The sequence below is a fragment of the Pseudophryne corroboree genome (genome assembly GCF_028390025.1).
Source record: "Pseudophryne corroboree isolate aPseCor3 chromosome 3 unlocalized genomic scaffold, aPseCor3.hap2 SUPER_3_unloc_3, whole genome shotgun sequence".
NCBI classification, from domain to species: Eukaryota; Metazoa; Chordata; class Amphibia; order Anura; family Myobatrachidae; genus Pseudophryne; species Pseudophryne corroboree.
Window position 1 is genome coordinate 2,998,008 of NW_026967519.1, and position 19,705 is coordinate 3,017,712.

Genomic DNA, 19,705 nt, shown 5'->3' on the forward strand with positions numbered 1-19,705 from the left:
ATCTCACATGGAAAGTGACCATGCTTCTAGCTCTGGCTTCGGCCAGGAGAGTGTCAGAACTGGCAGCTTTATCTTACAAAAGCCCATATCTGATTTTCCATTCGGACAGGGCAGAACTGCGGACTCGTCCGCATTTTCTCCCTAAGGTGGTGTCAGCATTTCATCTGAACCAGCCTATTGTAGTGCCTGCGGCTACAAGTGACTTGGAGGACTCCAAGTTACTGGACGTTGTCAGAGCATTAAAAATATATATTGCAAGGACAGCTGGAGTCAGAAAATCTGACTCGTTGTTTATATTGTATGCACCCAACAAGATGGGTGCTCCTGCGTCTAAGCAGACGATTGCTCGTTGGATCTGTAGCACAATCCAACTTGCACATTCTGTGGCAGGCCTGCCACAGCCTAAATCTGTAAAGGCCCACTCCACAAGGAAGGTGGGCTCATCTTGGGCGGCTGCCCGAGGGGTCTCGGCATTACAACTCTGCCGAGCAGCTACGTGGTCAGGGGAGAACACGTTTGTAAAATTTTACAAATTTGATACTCTGGCTAAGGAGGACCTGGAGTTCTCTCATTCGGTGCTGCAGAGTCATCCGCACTCTCCCGCCCGTTTGGGAGCTTTGGTATAATCCCCATGGTCCTTTCAGGAACCCCAGCATCCACTAGGACGATAGAGAAAATAAGATTTTACTTACCGATAAATCTATTTCTCGGAGTCCGTAGTGGATGCTGGGCGCCCATCCCAAGTGCGGATTATCTGCAATAATTGTACATAGTTATTGTTAACAAATTCGGGTTATTGTTGAAGGAAGCCATCTTTCAGAGGCTCCGCTGTTATCATACTGTTAACTGGGTTTAGATCACAAGTTGTACGGTGTGATTGGTGTGGCTGGTATGAGTCTTACCCGGGATTCAAAATCCTCCCTTATTGTGTACGCTCGTCCGGGCACAGTACCTAACTGGAGTCTGGAGGAGGGTCATAGGGGGAGGAGCCAGTGCACACCACCTGATCTGGAAAAGCTTTACTTTTTGTGCCCTGTCTCCTGCGGAGCCGCTATTCCCCATGGTCCTTTCAGGAACCCCAGCATCCACTACGGACTCCGAGAAATAGATTTATCGGTAAGTAAAATCTTATTATATATATATATATATATATATATATATATATATATGAGCTTCAAATTAGTCTGTGCGGTCTCTCATCAATGCGCATGCATCGGGCCCGGCTGTCATGAAACCGCTATACGGAGGCCCAAGCTCTATTTCCAAAGCCTGGGTGTTGCGTTCCTTTCAAGTGCAAGTTCTTAACCTATGAGTCATAAACACAAAGACACGGTGGCTCTTCCCTTCTGTATACATCTGGGTTCCCTGCCTACTGCCTGTATACAGCGTGCTCACTGCATTATCACACATACTTCACCATTCTGTCACATTATTATTGACGCATAAGACGATGTCCTGACATCAGGAAGAAGTAAAGTGACCGTGATGACTGTACTTCCACCTACGGACACCGGGGGGCTACTGAGCAAGTGCGTCTTTCCAGCTGTGCATGCGCAATGTGGAAGGCCCCGTGATGCAACGTGGACAGCTGTTGTGGGGGCCGATAGACAGACAGCAGGAGATATGTCCCCTCATTTCTGCTTTCCTAATTGGTGCATTTAACGGATTCTTATTGGCAATTACCAATCAGATTCTGGTTCTCCATTCTCTATTGCATTCAACAAAATTATAGAATCTGCTCGTCTGTTTTAAAAGCTCTAGTACGTCTGCCCCCTGCTGGCAGCTACCAGTGCACTATGGGTTATACATGCACGTGGGAAGCTAGATGTTACTGCACAGAGCCTATAAGTTCTCTGTAGTGATAGCAGAGGACAGGAACTGTGGGTGTGATAACACGGGAGCTCCCGATATAGTTTTTATTGCATTTTTCTTTAGCTATATGTTAGATTTTTTAAATATTTTCTAAGTAACGCGTTACTTTAAAGGTTTTACATGCAGTATTTGATTAGTTCAAACTGGACCCTAGGTCCTGAGCTCAGTGTATGGCCTGGCCAATATAGGGTAACCTTTGGAGATTAGTGTTGCTGTCTTGTTTCTCAGGAGTGGGAGTCCGTAGGAGAAGACGAGGAGGAGACGCTGAAGAGTCACTTGCCCCTCGCACCGTCCGGTAAGAGGCGATTACACAGTCCTGTTTGTGTTTAAGTCATTACATTATGGATTAATGTATAGTTATAATAGCAGTGTTCCTATTAGTCTTGGAGGGACAGGTGACGAGATCTATCCCTGCCCCTATATCACAGGCTTCCTTTTCTTTTATATTGTTCTCAAATCACTTCTCTTCATACCATCGGTACGCACAGTCCGGCCCTCCAGCTGCTGTGTAACTGCCCATCAGAACTGTGACGGGGCATGCTGGGATGTGTATTTCGACCGCAGCTGGAGGGCCGCATTTTGCCAACTCCTGTTTACTCTTCTTTTTTTTTTTTTATTCTTTTTTTTTTTTTCATTTTGCAATATAGAACATTTTCCAAACATTTCAGCATACATATCAAAAAAATAGACCGTAGATAACAGTCTCATAGTTTATCAACTGTGGTTACAAAACATAAATAAGTAGTTGCGAAGAAGAAGGATTAACAGATTCATAGATGCCATCTTAAACTGCGTAACGTTAAGCCGAAGTTACAGAATCAGAAATAAGGAGCAATCCCATAACAATATCGCTTAGTAACACAGTATTTATACAAAGTGTAAGGTAGCGAGCATTTGGAAACAAACAAAGAGAGGAAGACAAGGGGAAGAAGGGAACATGGGAGAAGAGGAAGGGGGGGGGGGGGGGGAGTAGAAAGGCCACAATCATAGAACACTGTAGAAACCAGTGTGGGGGCCTCGACAGCCTCCATCAGCCGTGAATAGTCAGGGTGCGTCATCAGCATATGTCCTAGTGGTCTTAAAGTCTATCCAAAGAAGCCAAGTAGCTATATAGTCTGAGTATTTGTCTAAGGCGGCAGAATAAACATCCTCCATATGCATGTAAAAGTCCATGCGTTGGAACCATTCCCATATTGTCGGTGGGTTAGTGGATCGCCAGTGCACCGGAAGTACAGCTCATGCCGCATTGTTTAAGTGTTTAAGGAGGGATTTCTTGTAGTGGGAGAGGGGAATATCGGAATGTGATCTTATTAGACCTTCCCGGGGGGAATAATGGATTGTCGAAAATAGGCATAAGGGATGTTCGTTTAGATGAGATTCCCATCTTGTAGCGGATCGTCCGCCATAAAGCCACGGTGGGCCCCACAGTGGGATGTAATGAGCGACTAAATTTAGGAGACCAGGGCACCGCTTGTAGGTTAAGATTGATGGAAGAAGACTCCAGGTCAACCCACTGCTTCCTATGTGAAGTGGGGCGGGACCAGTCTACAATTCTATGTAGTAGTGTGGCATGGTAGTATGTAGAAATCATAGGTAACTGTTGCCCGCCTTGAGATTTCAGCCTAGATAAATGGCTATGCTTGAACCTAGGCTTCCGTCCGCCCCAAATGAAGTGGCTTATCGCCTTGTGTGCTTCAGCTAAGAATTGAGGGGGGAGTTTCAGTGGGACGGTTTGAAAAAGGTATAGCAACCTGGGGAGAATGTTCATCTTCACTATATTTATTCGGCCTAGCCATGAGAACCTCTGCGTGAGCCAGTGCTTCATCTCCTGTCTCAGTTTGCGAAGTAGCGGTATATGGTTAATATTGACTATAGTGTTGAGTGCCGATGGGATTTGAACTCCTAAATATGTAATGTGGGATTTTTGCCATGTGAATTGAAATGACTGCGACAAGAGGGATGCCGTTGTAGGCGGGAGCGTGACATTCATTGCCATAGATTTCGAGTACTTAATTTTAAAGTTCGACAAATTTCCGAACCGTGCAAATTCTTTCATAAGATTGGGTAGAGAATTCAAAGGATTCGTTATGGCCGCCAATAAGTCGTCTGCAAAGAGGGCCAGACGATGGTTCAATTTTGCCCACCTGCAGGCCCGTAATGTTAGAGTTGCACCTGATCGCCCTAGCCAGGGCCTCCATGCATAGAACAAAGATTAAGGGTGACAGCGGGCAACCCTGGCGTGTGCCGTTGGAAATTGATATGGGTTCAGAGAGGACGCCATTCACCCTAACCCGAGCAGACGGAGCTCTATATAATGAGAGAATCCTCTGCAGGAAAACCTCTCCTAGACCCAAGCGCCGAATCACTGCCTCTATAAAATCCCAATCTACCCGATCGAAGGCCTTTTCTGCGTCTGTGGAGAGGAGCATGAGAGGAGTACCAGTTATCTGCGCGTGCGCTATCAGATCAATAACTCTAATAGTATTATCCCTTGCCTCTCTGCCCATAACAAATCCGACCTGATCAGGGTGTAGTATATCTGGCAGTAATGGTCTAAGACGATTAGCCATGAGTTTTGCAAATAATTTAACATCTACATTTAACAGCGAAATCGGCCTATAGCTGGAAGGGAGTGTCGGGTCTTTAGAGTCTTTCGGGATGACAGTAATATGGGCACTCAAGGACTGGCCTGATAGAGGGGCCGCTGATGATATGGCATTGCAGGCCTGCAGGAGAAGGGGGACGAGTTTGTCCTGAAAGGCCTTATAATATGTGACCGGGAAACCATCCGGCCCCGGGCTTTTACCGTTGGGGGACGACTTTAGGACAGCCAGCAGTTCTTCCCCAGTAAAAGGGTCATCTAGGGCCTGGGTAATGTCCATTGAGAGAGTCGGGAATGTAATTTCATCTAAAAACGTCTGTATGTTGTGCTTGTGATCTTTGCGTGCAGTTGATGTCCGCTTAGAGGTCAGATTGTACAAAGCCGAATAATAATTATGGAAAATCTCCGCTATCTCTGCATCAGAGGCCCGGGACCTCCCGTCGGCGTCCGTGAGTTTGGATATGTACGTTAAAGATCTCTGAGCTCTAAGAGCACGAGCCAGAAGTCTACCGGGTTTATTTCCCCATCTATGATATTTATGTCGACATTTACGGAACGCCCTACGGGTACCATCGCTGAGTAAAGTATTAAGAGCTTGCCTTGCTGTTTGAAGCTCAGCAAAGATGTCCGACGTCAATGTGGACTTATGAGTCAGTTCCAGTTTTTTTATTTTCTCTAGTAAGGCGTTTCTACACTCGACCTTCTGTTTTTTCAGACGGGAGCCTAGTTGTATGCACTGGCCTCTAATCACACACTTATGTGCCTCCCACAATATAACCGGGGATACATCATCAGTTGCATTCAAAGAGATGTAATCTTCTATAGCTGTCTCAATCTGGGCTCGGCAAACAGGGTCCCGAAGGAGTTGTTCATTAAACCGCCAGCGCCAGTGTTTAGGGGGGGATGACGGAGAGAGAGAGTGAGCGTAATTGGGGCATGGTCTGATATTGTCACTTGGCCGATAGTTGCATCAACCAATAGATCCAAATGTGCATGGCTCACGCAGAGGTAATCTATTCGAGAATATGAGTTATGTGGGGGTGAGTAAAAGGTAAAGTCCCTATCTGAAGGGTGCAGAAGGCGCCAAGCGTCAACCAGTTGGAAGTCATGTAAAACAGCTCTAAAGCGTCTGGACTCTCTAAGAGTATTCCGTGGAGTCCCAGAGGAGGAATCCAAACGGGGTTCAAGGACCCAGTTAAGATCTCCTCCCACCACCAGAGTACCCATCAGGTTTTGCTCGAAGAGTTCTAATGATTCCCTAAGAAACCGAGTTTGGCCTCGGTTAGGGAGGTAGAGATTTACAAAGGTGAATGTCTGGTGGGCAATGGTAGCTTTAACTAGAATCCCCCTCCCATCACCAATCAACTTTTCGGAGATATCTAGCAGTCGCAGATGCTTAGCAAAAAGAATGGCAACACCCCTAGCCTTCGCTCCAGAATAATCGTTAAAGTAACCATTGGGAAAGTGACGAGAGCGAAGTCCCGGGGCGGCCCCCTGCTTGAAATGTGTTTCCTGTAAGAAAACAACCTCCGCCCCATCAATATGCAAGGTGCGTAGTAGGCCTGATCTCTTTTCTGGGATATTTAACCCTTTCACATTGTAGGAAACAATTTTTAAGCTAGCCATACTGAAAGGAATGCAGGGATCAACAGACTGAATGGTATACCATGACTACGGCTCCGACTTATTGCCGCACTATAGATATCCTGAAATTGGTGGTGGCACGGGAGGGAAGGGGTAGGTGGGTAAACACATGAGGAAAGGAAGGAGGACATAGACGTTTTAACATAGAAAAAGAAAAGGAAAAACCAAAGATAAAACCTAGACAACAACAAATAGTAGCAGTCTCTGCATTGATAGCCATGGGTAAAAATTAAGCATCCCATGGTCTAAAAAATATACAGCAGAGAGGGGGGTCAAAGGGTGATACCGGGCTCAACAATTTGAAATAGTAGAGTAAAAGGGTATTTTAAAGGGATACGTCATGGTCCGGAAGGAAATGAGCGGGAGAAAATCAATCAACCGCCACCTCCCATCACGCCACCTAAACCCACACATTCTACAAGAAACCTCCCAGGTTAGGTACGTGAGTCACAGTTAACCTTAAGAGAGTAATAGGCAATCACTGAGCAGCAAAAGCTCACACAGTAAACAACCAATACGAAAGATCAATGTGAGCAGTCAGTGAGACAATTAAGAAAAAAGGATATCACAAGTTAGGATGGCAAACGCAGTCATGGAATGTCAGATGTTTCATCAGTCCTGCCAGTCCGATTACTTCGTCTGGAGGCATCCACTCTTTTCCAAGGCTCCCTGCGGGGTAGTGTCACAGCGGGAAGCTGCAGAGGGTCCGTCCAATTTGGCAGCGATATTAACGGTAGCCCCAGTGCGGTGCAGAAAGACGAGACACCATCATAGTCCTCAAGAACATATCGGTTCCCATCCCGGTAAAGGAAAGCCCCAGCGAAATCTGATATCTTTCTTCCGAAGAGCCTCCGTGAGGGGGTGGAGAAAATGCCTCTGTTGTAGGGTCACCCAAGAAAGGTCCTTGAAGATCTGTATGTGGTGGCCATTAAAATCTATGGTCGTGGCCTGTCTGGACTTCTGTAGGATAGTCTTTCACCTGAAAGTAATGTAGCCGGCAGATGACATCTCTAGGCCGCTCCGTGTGCGCTCCTCTCGGCCGTAGTGCCCGATGTGCTCTGTCAAACACTATTTGAGAGCTGGGGTCGGCACCAAGGAGGCCGTTGAATACTGCAGTCAATGCCGCAACCAAGCCCTGTGGCGGCACATCTTCGGGTAGACCTTTGACCCTCAAGTTATTCCGCCTACCTCTGTTATCTATATCATCCAGTCTACGTCTCATTTCAGCGGTGGTACATGAGTATCGAGATACAAGATCGTGGAGGTCGGCGAGCTTAGAGTCCGTTTCATCACTGTGATCTTCCAGTTCGACCACTCTATTTGCCACTTGCGTGAGATCAGACTGGATGGTGGAGAGACTCGCTTGTAGGGAATCATGAATCCTTTTTTCCATGTTGGACAAATCTTGTTGAATGTCCTGGCGAGTCGGAAGAGAGCGCAGTTGTAAGAGGATTGTCGCCATATCGGCGGAGTCTTTACTGGCAGGCCCGGCTTGGCAGTGTTTTGGAGAGGGCGGGGTTCCAGCATCCTCCATGATGGTTGACGGTAAAGAGCCAGAGAGAAGCGCGGAGGTAGTGGGGTCAGGAACGGGGGTGCCAAATAGAGTATGAAAGGCTGCAGCTTGTGTGGTTGCGGATTTTGCTTTTGATGCGTTACCAGAGCGGCGCCGTCTTGTCATTTGTCTGAGTGAAGAGAACAGAATCCAGAACAGAGCCCCGAGGGAGCAAAAATTAGGACATATCCCGATTAGTAGTATAGCCCGCTATCCCCTCTGTGTGGCCTGGTCATATTATAGCATAATATACGTCAGGCAAACGCCTGTAAGCACTGGAGGCAGCAGTATGGCAGCATATAGGACAGGGCTGGTTACATGCCACATTTGGCGCTCACATAGCCCCGGTGGGGAGGCCACGGTAACACTAGCGGCTGTTAGGAAGACAGACACGGAGACGCAAGGTAGGCGGTTCATACGATATGTCTCAGCTGGGCTCTTCAGGTAGCTCGTAACAGCTTGGGAAGAGAGAGTTCTTGGCAACTCTAAAGCAAAGCCGGGGGTGTCGCCCAGCCACAATGGAGGAGTCCAGGCAGACGAGGGACGCGTCGACAGGACAGGGGGCCAGGTCTGTTGTATCCGCCCCTACGGCCTTGGTAATCTGGGCTTCCCCCTCACGGCCTCGGGGCGTAACGCTAGGCAGCTAGAGGTTGTAGGGGTCTGTGTCGACCCCCCCGCTCCGTCCAGTGGGCCACCCACAGCCGCGGGCGGACTCGCAGAGGGGCAGGCTGTTTACTCTTCTTGACAGAATGCCGACCTTGCTTTTATATTATCATGATAGATCTTTTGGGGCGGGATGTAATGAATTACAAGTTCAGGAGAAATGCGGGGTGCCGGACGATCTGAGACGGGTTTTTTTTTTTTTTTTTTATAAAGAGGCAACCGTTTACAAGTCAGAACCATGCCTTGTAAATGATTGCCCCTTTAAAAATTGTCCAAACTCTGACTTGGTTATATCCCGCCCTTTTTATCGACATTGACGAGATTTAAACAAGAGAATAAAAAATCAGGAAACCTAAATTTGTTGCCACTGATCCTCAATAAAATAGTTTAAAGTGTCTATGTACTAAGACTTAGAGAGCAATAAAGCACCAGCCAGTCAGCTCCTGTCATTTTTCAGACACCACCTGTACCATGGCACGTATGAGCTGATTGGCCAGTACTTTATCTCCGCCCACTTTGTGTCTCTCTCCAAGGCTTAGTACGTAGACCCTTAAATCTTCTGGGTGAGGCAAAACTTTGTTTTCAGGGGAATAATGTTCACGCATATTATCATTATAATTTTAGGGGGGAAAAATAATTGCCATTTTCAGACCTGGGCCGTACTTTGTTCGGTGGTCATCTGACATTCTACTGCAGTTATGTTAAAAAGGGAAGCATTATCTCTTTACTCCATGATGGACAGCTGAATATATTCCCATGTGTGAAGGGCGGTGTCCTAATAGGACCTGAATCGGATCAAAAAAGCTGAGAATGCAGTCATTCGAGCTGCTGTGACATCACCGGCCCATCAGTGTACGTATAAGTCACACAAGTTATGTCTGCATAGCAAGTGTGCCGGGCTGTCAGTCACTCTGTCAGCGCAGTCAGTGGAGCACATCCCTTCCTGACATGGCAACTCAGTCATCAGGGCGTAAGAGGTTATGATGGACTTAATGATAAACGCTCCCGATATTTTATGTATATTCAGCAATACACAGCCTTTGGTACGTGTCGTTTTTACTTAGTTGATTTAGTTCTTCAATGTGTACAGTTAGCATCATCGGAGGCTTCTACTTAAGGTCCATGTGAGGGATTATTTACTGTGTGGAAAGGACTGGTGTTTGGGAGCATGTCCTCTGTGTTTTATATTCTTTCTTCCTGGTGCCTCTTATTACTGATTCGCTTCACATCCACCTAACACTTTGGGTTCGATTCAATTATCCAGGAGGTTCAGTGCATAATGGCGCTACCCGAGGTGTTAGACTGACAAGACGTGACCTAGTTTCGCTCACACCTCATACAGGAGTAAGTGACGCCTTACCGTAACACACTAATGCACACAGCCACACATCACGCAAGGTTTCGGTGGGAACTCGGGGCAAATTTAAAGTTCTCTCCCCTTTCTATCTGCAGTAGTATGGGCTGAGTTAATAAATAATTACAAATAATTGTTAATGATTATATAATGCCAGGTTATGGCGGATGGACAATTGGTGGTGTACACATAGAAGGGAATTAACATTGGAATATACGGAACTGCCCTGAACTTCATAACTGTAGTTTTGTCTTTATAGGCAGGAGAGAGAGGAATCGGCAGCAGAAAGAAAGTAATATGCCACTATATAGGTCATTGGTACGCCCTCATCTAGAATACTGTGTTCAATTCTGGAGGCCATATCTTCAAAAGGATATTAATACATTAGAGACTGTACAAAGAAGGATGACTAAAATGGTGCACGGCCTACATCACAAAACATACCCAGAAAGACTAAGAAATCTCAATATGTATAGTTTGGAGCAGAGAAGGGAAAGGGGGGACAGGATAGAAACTTTCAAATATATCAAGGGTTTTAACACAGTCCAGGAGGGAAACATTCTCCAAATGAAGAGAAGCAATAGGACACGAGGACACGCACTGAGACTGGGGGGGGGGAGGTTCATGGGAAATTTGCGGAAAAATTATTTCACAGAAAGGGTAGTGGACAAGTGGAATAGCCTCCCCTCAGAGGTGGTAGAGGCTAAGACAGTAGAACAATTAAACATGCATGGAATAGACATAAGGATATCCTTACAAAGGAATAGGGATCAAATAAGGTTTGGGGTAAAAATATAGTAAAAAAAGGGGGCAGACTAGATGGACCAAGTGGTTCTTCTCCGCTATCAAATTCTATGTCTCTAGGGCAGAGGTTCTCAAACTCAGTCCTCAGGACCCCACACAGTGCATGTTTTGCAGGTAACCCAGCAGGTGCACAGGTGTATTCATTACTCACTGACACATTTTAAAAGGTCCACAGGTGGAGCTAATTATTTCACTTGCGATTCTGTGAGGAGACCTGCAAAACATGCACTGTGTGGGCCCCTGAGGACCGTGTTTGAGAACCTCTGCTCTAGGGTATGCATACAGGCTCATACTATACAATAATGTGTTCAGACCAGGGTCACTTTTTTACTTAATACCCGAATCCTAAACTTTGCATTTCATTCTAATCAAGATCAATATCTTTTTGCCAGGTGTTTCTGAACGTACCGTGAATAAATCCACATCGACTCGCGTGAAGGAGGAACTTGGCCTGGGTGAAGACAGAGACCTCAGCCGCACAGACCTGTACACACCCACAGATCGCGCACAGTCTATATCTACGTACGTCAAGAAGGAATCTGTCTCCTGTGAGGAGGGCGATCCCCCAGACACTGACCTAGGTTCACCCACAGGTGGCGCACACACAGTACAGTCCGTTTTGTGTGGAGATGTAAATGACCTTTCCCCAGCCACTAGCGATACGCAACATGCGCCTAGTCCTACTCAGGCGGGATCTTGTGAAGAAGGAGACCTCAGTGATTACCCACCCTGCCCTGACACGTACGACAACGAAGACAGTGAAACGTACGTTGGAAATGAGTCTGGTGAAACGTTCCGCTGCAGATCACCTTCTCCCTCCAGCTCACCCCCGCTCAGCTCGGATTTGTACGTGTGCTTAGAGTGTCAGGAGTGCTTTACCAATAATGCAGATCTGGCAGTGCACCAGGCTGCCCACAGAGCCCCACACTCAGTGATATGCTCGTACTGCGGGAAGTACTTTGCCTCTAAGTCTCTGCTCTCCAGGCATCAGAGAATCCACACAGGAGAGAAGCCCTATACCTGCGCCGTTTGCGGGAAGTCCTTCAACCAGAAGTCGCTGCTGGTTACGCATTACAGGACCCACACGGGGGAGAAGCCATACTCCTGCACCCAGTGTGGCAAGTGCTTCATCAGCAAATCCAAACTCAGCCTGCACCAGAGAACCCACACTGGGGAGAAACCCTTCTCATGCCTGGACTGCAACAAGCGCTTCAGCTGCAGCACCAACCTCATACTCCACCAGAGAACCCACACCGGGGAGAAACCCTTCTCCTGCTCGGACTGCGGCAAGTGCTTCAGCCGCAGTGCCCACCTCATCCTGCACCAGCGCATCCACACCGGGGTGAAGCCCTACTCCTGCGACGAGTGCGGGAAGTGCTTCAGCCGCAGCGCCCACCTCATTCTGCACTCACGGATCCACACCGGGGAGAAGCCTTATGCCTGCTCCTGCTGCGGGAGGTGCTTCAGCCAGAAGTCATCCCTGAGGACACACTGGAGGACCCACACTGGGGAGAAGCCCTACTCCTGTGCCCAGTGCGGCAAGAGCTTCACTAAGAAGACTGTTCTTAGCAACCACCTTAAAAGCCACAGTTAAAGCCCTTTTTTTATATTCGGACTTGCTTCTGCTAAACTGTGGAACGCCTGGTTGCGTGGGATCCGGACAGAATGTCTGCATGTTCTGTTTGTCGACGTGGACATATGGTCGACAAGACAAATTTCAACATGGTTAATACAGACTCATTCGTAATGCCCACATTTTAACATTTCTGAAATGTCGACTTTTCATATCACACCCAGTTATGGGATCGGGTAGAATGTTGCCAGATTCTGACTGTCGACACGGACCTAGGGTGAAAAAGACAAATGTCAACATGCGTAAAATGCTGACATATTGTTGATGTGGTCTAAGTTTAAAATGCTGACGTGTTCATAATGTCAACATTTAACATGACTTTTCATATTACACCCAGTTATGGGAACTGGGCAGAATGTCGACAGGTTCTGAATGTTGACCGTCAGAATATAAACCTGGACATAAGGTAAAGGGAAAAAAATGTCGACATGTCCATGTCAGTATCAGAATGTCGTCAGTACAGTTTGTGCTAATTTTAGCGTTAGGCTACAATATGCAAAATACGTCGACACCGGTGTTGACATGTCAAATGACGATATTACAGTGGTTCTCAAACTCGGTCCTCAGGACCCCACACAGTGCATGTTTTGCAGGTAACCCAGCAGGTGCGCAGGTGTATTCATTATTCACTGACACATTTTAAAAGGTCCACAGGTGGAGCAAATTATTTCACTTGTGATTCTTTGAGGAGACCTGCAAAACATGCACTGTGTGGGGTCCTGAGGACCGAGTTTGAGAACCTGTGCGATATTATAAACATGTAGGCATTTTAACCATGTCGATATTTGTGAACGTCAAAACGCTTTTAGTCGGCCTAATGTCCAAGACTGAAAAATCAGAACCTGTCGTCATTCTGTTGACTTTTTATACCACACCGTAGGCATATGTCGATGTATCAAATTATGTCACATTATTAAAGCTTGCATGTGGACTTGGGTCGTTTGTAGTTTCCCTGACATCACAATCACTTTGAAATATGTATGTTTTTGGTAAACTGTATAGTAGTTAGAAAGGAAATAATTTTTTTAATATTCCAATAGTTACAGCTGCTGTTGGTATAGGGAGTAAGATGAATGAAGGGTTCGGATGTCACTGGTTGGAGAATTCAGCTACCTAATGGAACACAGTGGGGCAGGGGCACTGAGAGGGGAGCGGGTACAAGATGGCGGAGGTGCAACAAGTTAATGGAACACAGTGGGGCAGGGGCGCGCTGGGACAGGGGCGGGTGCGAGATGGCGGTGCTGCAGCAAGTTAATGGAACACAGTGAGGCAGGGGTGCTGAGGGAGGAGCGGGGCCGGGTACAAGATGGCGGCACAGCAAGTTAATGGAACACTGGTGCTGGAAGGGGGGTGGGTACAAGATGGTGGTACTGCAGCAAGTTAATGGAACACAGTGGGGCAGGGGTGCTGGAGTGGGTGCTGGTACAAGATGGCGGTGGCGCAGCACGTTAATGGAACACAGTGGGGCAGCGGAGATGAGAGGGGGGGATGGGGTACAAGATGGCTGCGCAGCAAGTTAATGGTACACAGTGGGGCAGGGGCGCTGGAACGGGGGCTGTTACAAGATGGTGGTGTTGCAGCAAGTTAATGGAACACAGTGGGGCAGGGGTACAAGGGCGCCCTGGGCAGCATATAAACCTCAAAAATAAGACTGGCAAGAGGGGAAATAGGTGCCTAGGCACTGTCCTAACCCCCGCCAGTATAAAGATTTGGTTGAAAAAAGCGGGACTGAAGCGCACCATTGAGGGGGCAGGGCTTAGTCCTCTCAGCTCACACAGCTCAGTGCCATTTTCTATGCAGACCTTCCTCACACTTCTGAATAAATATCAGGGTGCAAAACGGAGGCGGGGGGAGCACAGAAATATTTGTGCAATATATTTAATAAAAAAGCGCTGCAGTTCTGGGGCATTCCTTAGTGTTTCAGAACCGGTGATTAGACGCTGGGTTGTGGGCTGGCAATCTTCCTCTGTGTCTCCCTGACAGACTTTACTGTGGGTCTGTCCCCTATATGCCCGGTGCGTCGGTGGGTTTTGGTACACGTGTGTCGACATGTCTGAGGCTGAGTGCTCCTCCCACAAACGGCTGTGGTAGTGACCCTGTCTGTACCGCCGGTTCCTGGTGGTACTTGGTACATGTGTGTCGACACGTCAGTGGCTGAATGTTTTTCCCAAGAGAAAACGATATTAGGGACACAGACGTGTGTGGGTGGCCATGTAGGCATCACCAATATCTGTGTGGGAAAAAATTTGCATAGCAGAAAGAGTGTGTGTGTGTATATATATATATATATATATATATATATATATATCTCTATCATAGCTCTGTGTCCCAAACACAGACGTCCAAATATCTATGGAGGATGCCATGTTCATAGCTATATTTCCCTCAGACCCCTCGGGGTTGCAAAAATTTTATTTTGCCCAGTTACTACTTGCACATTAAAGACGTCACCGAGGACTCTGGCTGTTCCTGACAGAGGGGTCTATGTGTGTGTGTGTATATATAATTGTGTATGTGTATATGTGTGTGTGTATATATATATATATATATATATATAAAGTTATAATGAAAGCTGAGGTATCATTCCTCCTTCTCATGTGCAGACTCTCTCTGTGTGAGAAAGTCTGGGTCAGCCTTGACAAGATGGTTTCAAATCCTCATGAGGATTCTGATTGTTTATTTCTTTTCCCGCCGCGGACAGAATAAAGTGGGAGTCGCCCCCTGTTCTGCACGGGGCCCTGTCACAAATCCAGCAGGTCGTATGCAGGAATCTACGTTATATTCTAGTTATGTGTCCACGACTACATTAGTTAGTCCTGCCATTACATGCGCATGGGGGAGTAGTAATATTCAAATATGGTCGGGTACCTTGTCATCCGATGTAGATACCCTGGGGAATACGCCTTATGTTGGGTCATATCAAGGACACGGCAGCATACTTTCGTGCGACTGCAAGGGATATAGGACTCTTGGGTTCACGGCCAATTCTATGGCGGTCTCGGCAATGCTGGCGGCAATGCTGATGTTGACTCAGAGAAGAAGGGGAGTCTCTTCCCTATGAAGGTGACGCCTGGTTGGATGACGGCCTAGTTAATTTGATCTTGACAGCTGCCGCTGGTAAGTCCGCCTTCTTGCCCTATGTTCCCTCACTAGGGATGATGACACACCATTGTCGGATGCAGTCATTTCGGCCCAATAGATGCAGATTCCTCTTTCTTTGCAGGTAGAGGAAGGAGAAACGGGAAGAGGTCTGCAACCTCTTCAAGATCACAGGAGAAGAGATCATCCTCTGTTTTCTGCCACATCCACCTCATGACGCTGGGACTCTTGCGGGAGCCCACACTGGTGGGACCACGTCTAAAACTCTTCAGTCAGTCCTGGAACGGACCTGGACCCGGGGGCTTTTACGAATAGTGTCCCAAGGGTTCATACTGGAGTTTCCAGACGTTACTCCTCACCAAGGTTTCAAATTACCGATTCTCCTATGAACGGGGAGGTAGAATGCGACGCAATACAAGGGTTGTTTCAGGATCAGGTCATTGGCCTGGTTTCCCCTGTCACAGCAGGGAGAAGGCTTTTATTCAAGCCTCTTCGTGGTCCCGAAGCCAGACGGCTCGGTCAGGCCAATCCTAAAGCTGAAATCCCTCAATTTCTACTTAAAGAAATTCAAATCCAAGATGGAATCTCTCAGGGCAGTGATTTCCAATTTGGAAAAAGGAGTTTTTTTCATGGTCTCAGTAGACATAACAGAGGCCTGATTAATTCAGGGTTGTCATTACCAAAGTCAGATGTTGCCGTTTGGGCTGGCCACGGCTCTAAGGATTTTCACCAGGGTGATGGCAGTAATGATGGTTCTCCGTCGCTAGTAAGGAGTCACAATTATCCCGTACTGGGACGGTCTCCTGATATCGGCGAGATCAAGGAACCAGTTGGTGCGAAACATTGCACTCTCCCTGACAGTTCTTCAACAACATGTTGGCTCCTGAACTTGCCAGAATCACTGTTGATCCCAATGACGCGGTTGTCGGTTTTGGGAATAATGCTAGACACAGAACTACAGAGAGTTTTTTGCTTCCAGGGGAAAAGGCTCTGGAGATCCAGAGTCTGGTCAAACAAATTCCGATACCATCAAGAGTGTCAATTCATCAATACATTCGGTTGCTGAAAAAGATGGTTGCGGCCTACGAGGCCACTCAGTTTGGCAGGTTCAATGCCAGGGTGTTCCAGTGGGACCTGTTGGACAAGTGGTCCGGTTCCCACCTACACATACACCGGAGGATAATCCTGTCTTCCAAGACTAGAATCTCACTCCTGTGGTGGCTGTGCAGTTCTCACCTCCTAGAGGGGCGCAGGTTCGAGATCCAGGACTGGATCCTAGCGACCACGGATGCAAGCCTCCGAGGTGGGGGGGCAGTCACACAGGGGGGGAAACTTCCAAGGAAGATGGTCAAGTTAGGGCCGTTTACATTGGTTTTCTACAAACGAAGAGCAGAACAGCAATGGCAGAAACCACAAGGATTTTCCGCTGGGTGGAAAAACATACAAGCGCTCTGTCGGCGAGGTTCGTTCCAAGAGTGGACAACTGAGAAGCAGACTTCCTCAGCAGGCACGATCTCCATCCAGGAGAGGGGAGACCTCCTCCAAGTAGTCTTCGAAGAGGTGACATGTCGTTGGAATTTCCTCAAGTAGGAATGATGGCATCTTGTTTCAACAAGAAGCTTCAGAATTCCAGGTCAAGGGACCCTAAAACAGGAACAGGGAATACACTGGTGACACCGTGGGTGTTTTCAATCGTTATATGTATTCCCTACGTTTTCTCTCGTTCCAAAAATTCTGGGATTATTGAAAGGAATTCCAGCGAGCCTCATGGTCCCAGACTGGTCAAGGAGAGCTTGGTATCCAGATCTCAGGAATTACTCATAGGAGATCCCTGGTTTTTTCCTTTGCGCAAGGACCTACTGCGGCTGGGGCCATGCGTGTATTAGGACTTACCGCGACTACGTATAAACATTACTGCTGTATTTGGAGAAAATAAGTTTCTTGGTGTGAATCCAAGAAGACTCCTATTGCAAAGTTTTCAGCTAGGACGTTTTCTCCATTTTCTACAAGCAGGTGTGGATGCGGGCCTAAACTTGGCCTCAATTATAATCGGCCTTAGCGGGTTTCTTTCAGAATAAATTGGACTCCCAGAAGTTCAGACTGTCGTGAAGGGCGTGTTGCACATCCAACCTCCATTTGTGCCCCATTGGCACCATGAGATCTTAATGGGGTGTTGCAGTTCCTTCAATCACTTTGGTTTGAACCTTTAAGTAAGGAGGAGTGAATTTCCTCACTTGGAAAGTGGTCGTCAGGTTGGCCTTGGCATGCGCAAGGCGAGGGTCTGAGTTAGCGGCTTGGTCGCACAAGAGACCTTATTTGATCTTCCATGAAGATAGAGCAGAGTTGGAAACTCGTCTACAATTTCTACCGAAGGTGGTTTCTTCTTTCCACATGCACCAACCTTTTGTGGTGCCTGTGACTACCGACGCCTTCGCTGAGTCGAAGTCTCTGCATGTGGTCAGAGTTTTGAAAATTTATGTCGCCAGGACGGCTCCGTTTAGGAACACAGACTCTGTTTGTCCAATTTGCTCCCAACGAGATCGGGTGTCCTGCTTCCAAGCAGACCGCTGCGCACTGGATCTGTGGTACGATTCAGCATGCTCATCTCACGGCAGGATTGCCGTTACTGAAATAGGTAAAGGCCCATTCTACTAGAAAGGTGGGCTCGTCCAGGGCGGTTGACCGGGGAGTCTCGGCATTGCAACTTTGCCGAGCAGATTTTAGCAGACAATTTGGCTAAGTAATACAGGTTAATACCTTGGCCAAGGTTGACCTCACGTTTGGTCATTCGGTTCTGCAGAGTCGTCCGCACTCTCCCGCCCATTCTAGCGCTTTGGTATAACCCCATGGTTCTTGATGTGACCCCAGCATCCTCCAGGACGTATGAGAATATAGGATTTTACTACCTACCGGTAAATCCTTTTCTCTTAGTCCGTAGAGGATGCTTGGCGTCCGTCCCAGTGCTGCAATTGTTCATGCCGTTGGTTTGTATTCTGTGGAATGCCACGTTCTGCGGCATGCTTGAGATGTGAGCTGGTAAGATGCTCACCGTGGTTTAACAATAAATCCTTTCCTCGAAAATGTCCGTCTCCCTGGGCACAGTTCCTATAACTGGAGTCTGGAGGAGGGGCATAGAGGGAGGAGCCAGTTCACACCCATTCAAAGTCTTAAAGTGCCCATGTCTCCTGTGGATCCCGTCTATACCCCATGGTTCTTGATGTGACCCCAGCATCCTCTACGGACTGAGAAAAGGATTTACTGGTAGGTATTAAAATCCTATTTTATTCCATATAGAAACATCACTTGCCAGCGAATATATTAAAAGGACAGATTTGTGATATTCCAGAGAGAAAAGTGATTAAAATCTGTGATCTGTAATCAGCTACGTATCAGACACCAAATAAGCTTTATTTCCTTTTGTGTACATGTGTGTGTAAAGGCCTATATAGACGGGCCGATGCAGGAGAGATGTGTGCTGAGCAAACCGCTCAGCACACATCTCTCCCGCCGCTCAGCACAGCGCGATGTGTGCTGAGCGTGTGGGGGGAGATGGGGGGGCCGCTCATTTCACCCAGCGGGTGAAGTGAGCGACCCGCTAGATTGGCCTGCGTCCAGGCCAGTCTAGCAGCAACGATAGCGATGCGCGGGGCTGCGCATCGCTATTGCTGTAGGGGGTACACACGGAGCGATCTTGCTGAAAATCTAAGCAATCTAGTCAGATTGCTTAGATTATCGCTCCGTGTGTACCCCCCGTTATACCCTCATTACCTCATATAGGGTTATCTCTATATTATGGATAAACGAATTGGCCGCAGGGTTTACCCCGAAGCTAATTTATTGCGTTGTGGAACCCCGCGCACTAGTAGCTGCTAGGAAATATCTACATTAAATACTGTACATACACCCTCTGCATTTAACACGCAGGAAAACCCAACTAGATTCCGCATTTTCCAGATGTTTTACCGCACAGGGAAAAGGTTCATTAATTGAACAGCTATTCACCTGCGGCGCAATTAAATAGCTGCTGAGTAAACCCTGCTACTAATTGAATCCCCCCCTCCCCTCCTTAATATTTCTTAGACTATAGATCCTTAAGTCATTAGACTAGCCTCACCTGATTGGTTCACTTCAAGCTATGATAGCACCCCCTAGTGGTATACAGATTTAGATCAGTGTCAGTGACTGAGAGTACCACCATTCACACCTGTGCACTAGACATCACTGAGGTGCGGGCCAGGACACCCCCCTTACAGCTAAACTAAGGTGAAAAAGATAGATGTGTGCCTGGCAGCTGCCATATTTCTTTTATATCCTGCTCACAGGTATCACCTACTATGTTAGCTGCCAGTCAGTCAGCCATGTTGTTTCGGTATCAGTCTGCCTCCTGTATGCTTCATATATTATATCCTGGGAGGACCGGAAGGTGCAGCGAAAGGACTAGTAAATAGTGACAAGACTAGGACCTATACGACAGGACTAGTT

General features: G+C 47.4%; 1 protein-coding gene across 1 annotated transcript in view; it reads left to right on the forward strand.

Annotated features, from left to right (window-relative positions):
- Positions 1 to 19,705, forward strand: part of LOC134984004 (zinc finger protein 160-like) — a 174,256-nt gene that overhangs the window by 14,163 nt on the left and 140,388 nt on the right. The window contains exons 4-5 of the mRNA XM_063949663.1: positions 2,101 to 2,167; positions 10,884 to 12,080. Of these exons, the coding sequence (XP_063805733.1) occupies positions 2,101 to 2,167; positions 10,884 to 12,080 (1,264 nt within the window). The remainder of the gene's footprint in view (positions 1 to 2,100; positions 2,168 to 10,883; positions 12,081 to 19,705) is intronic.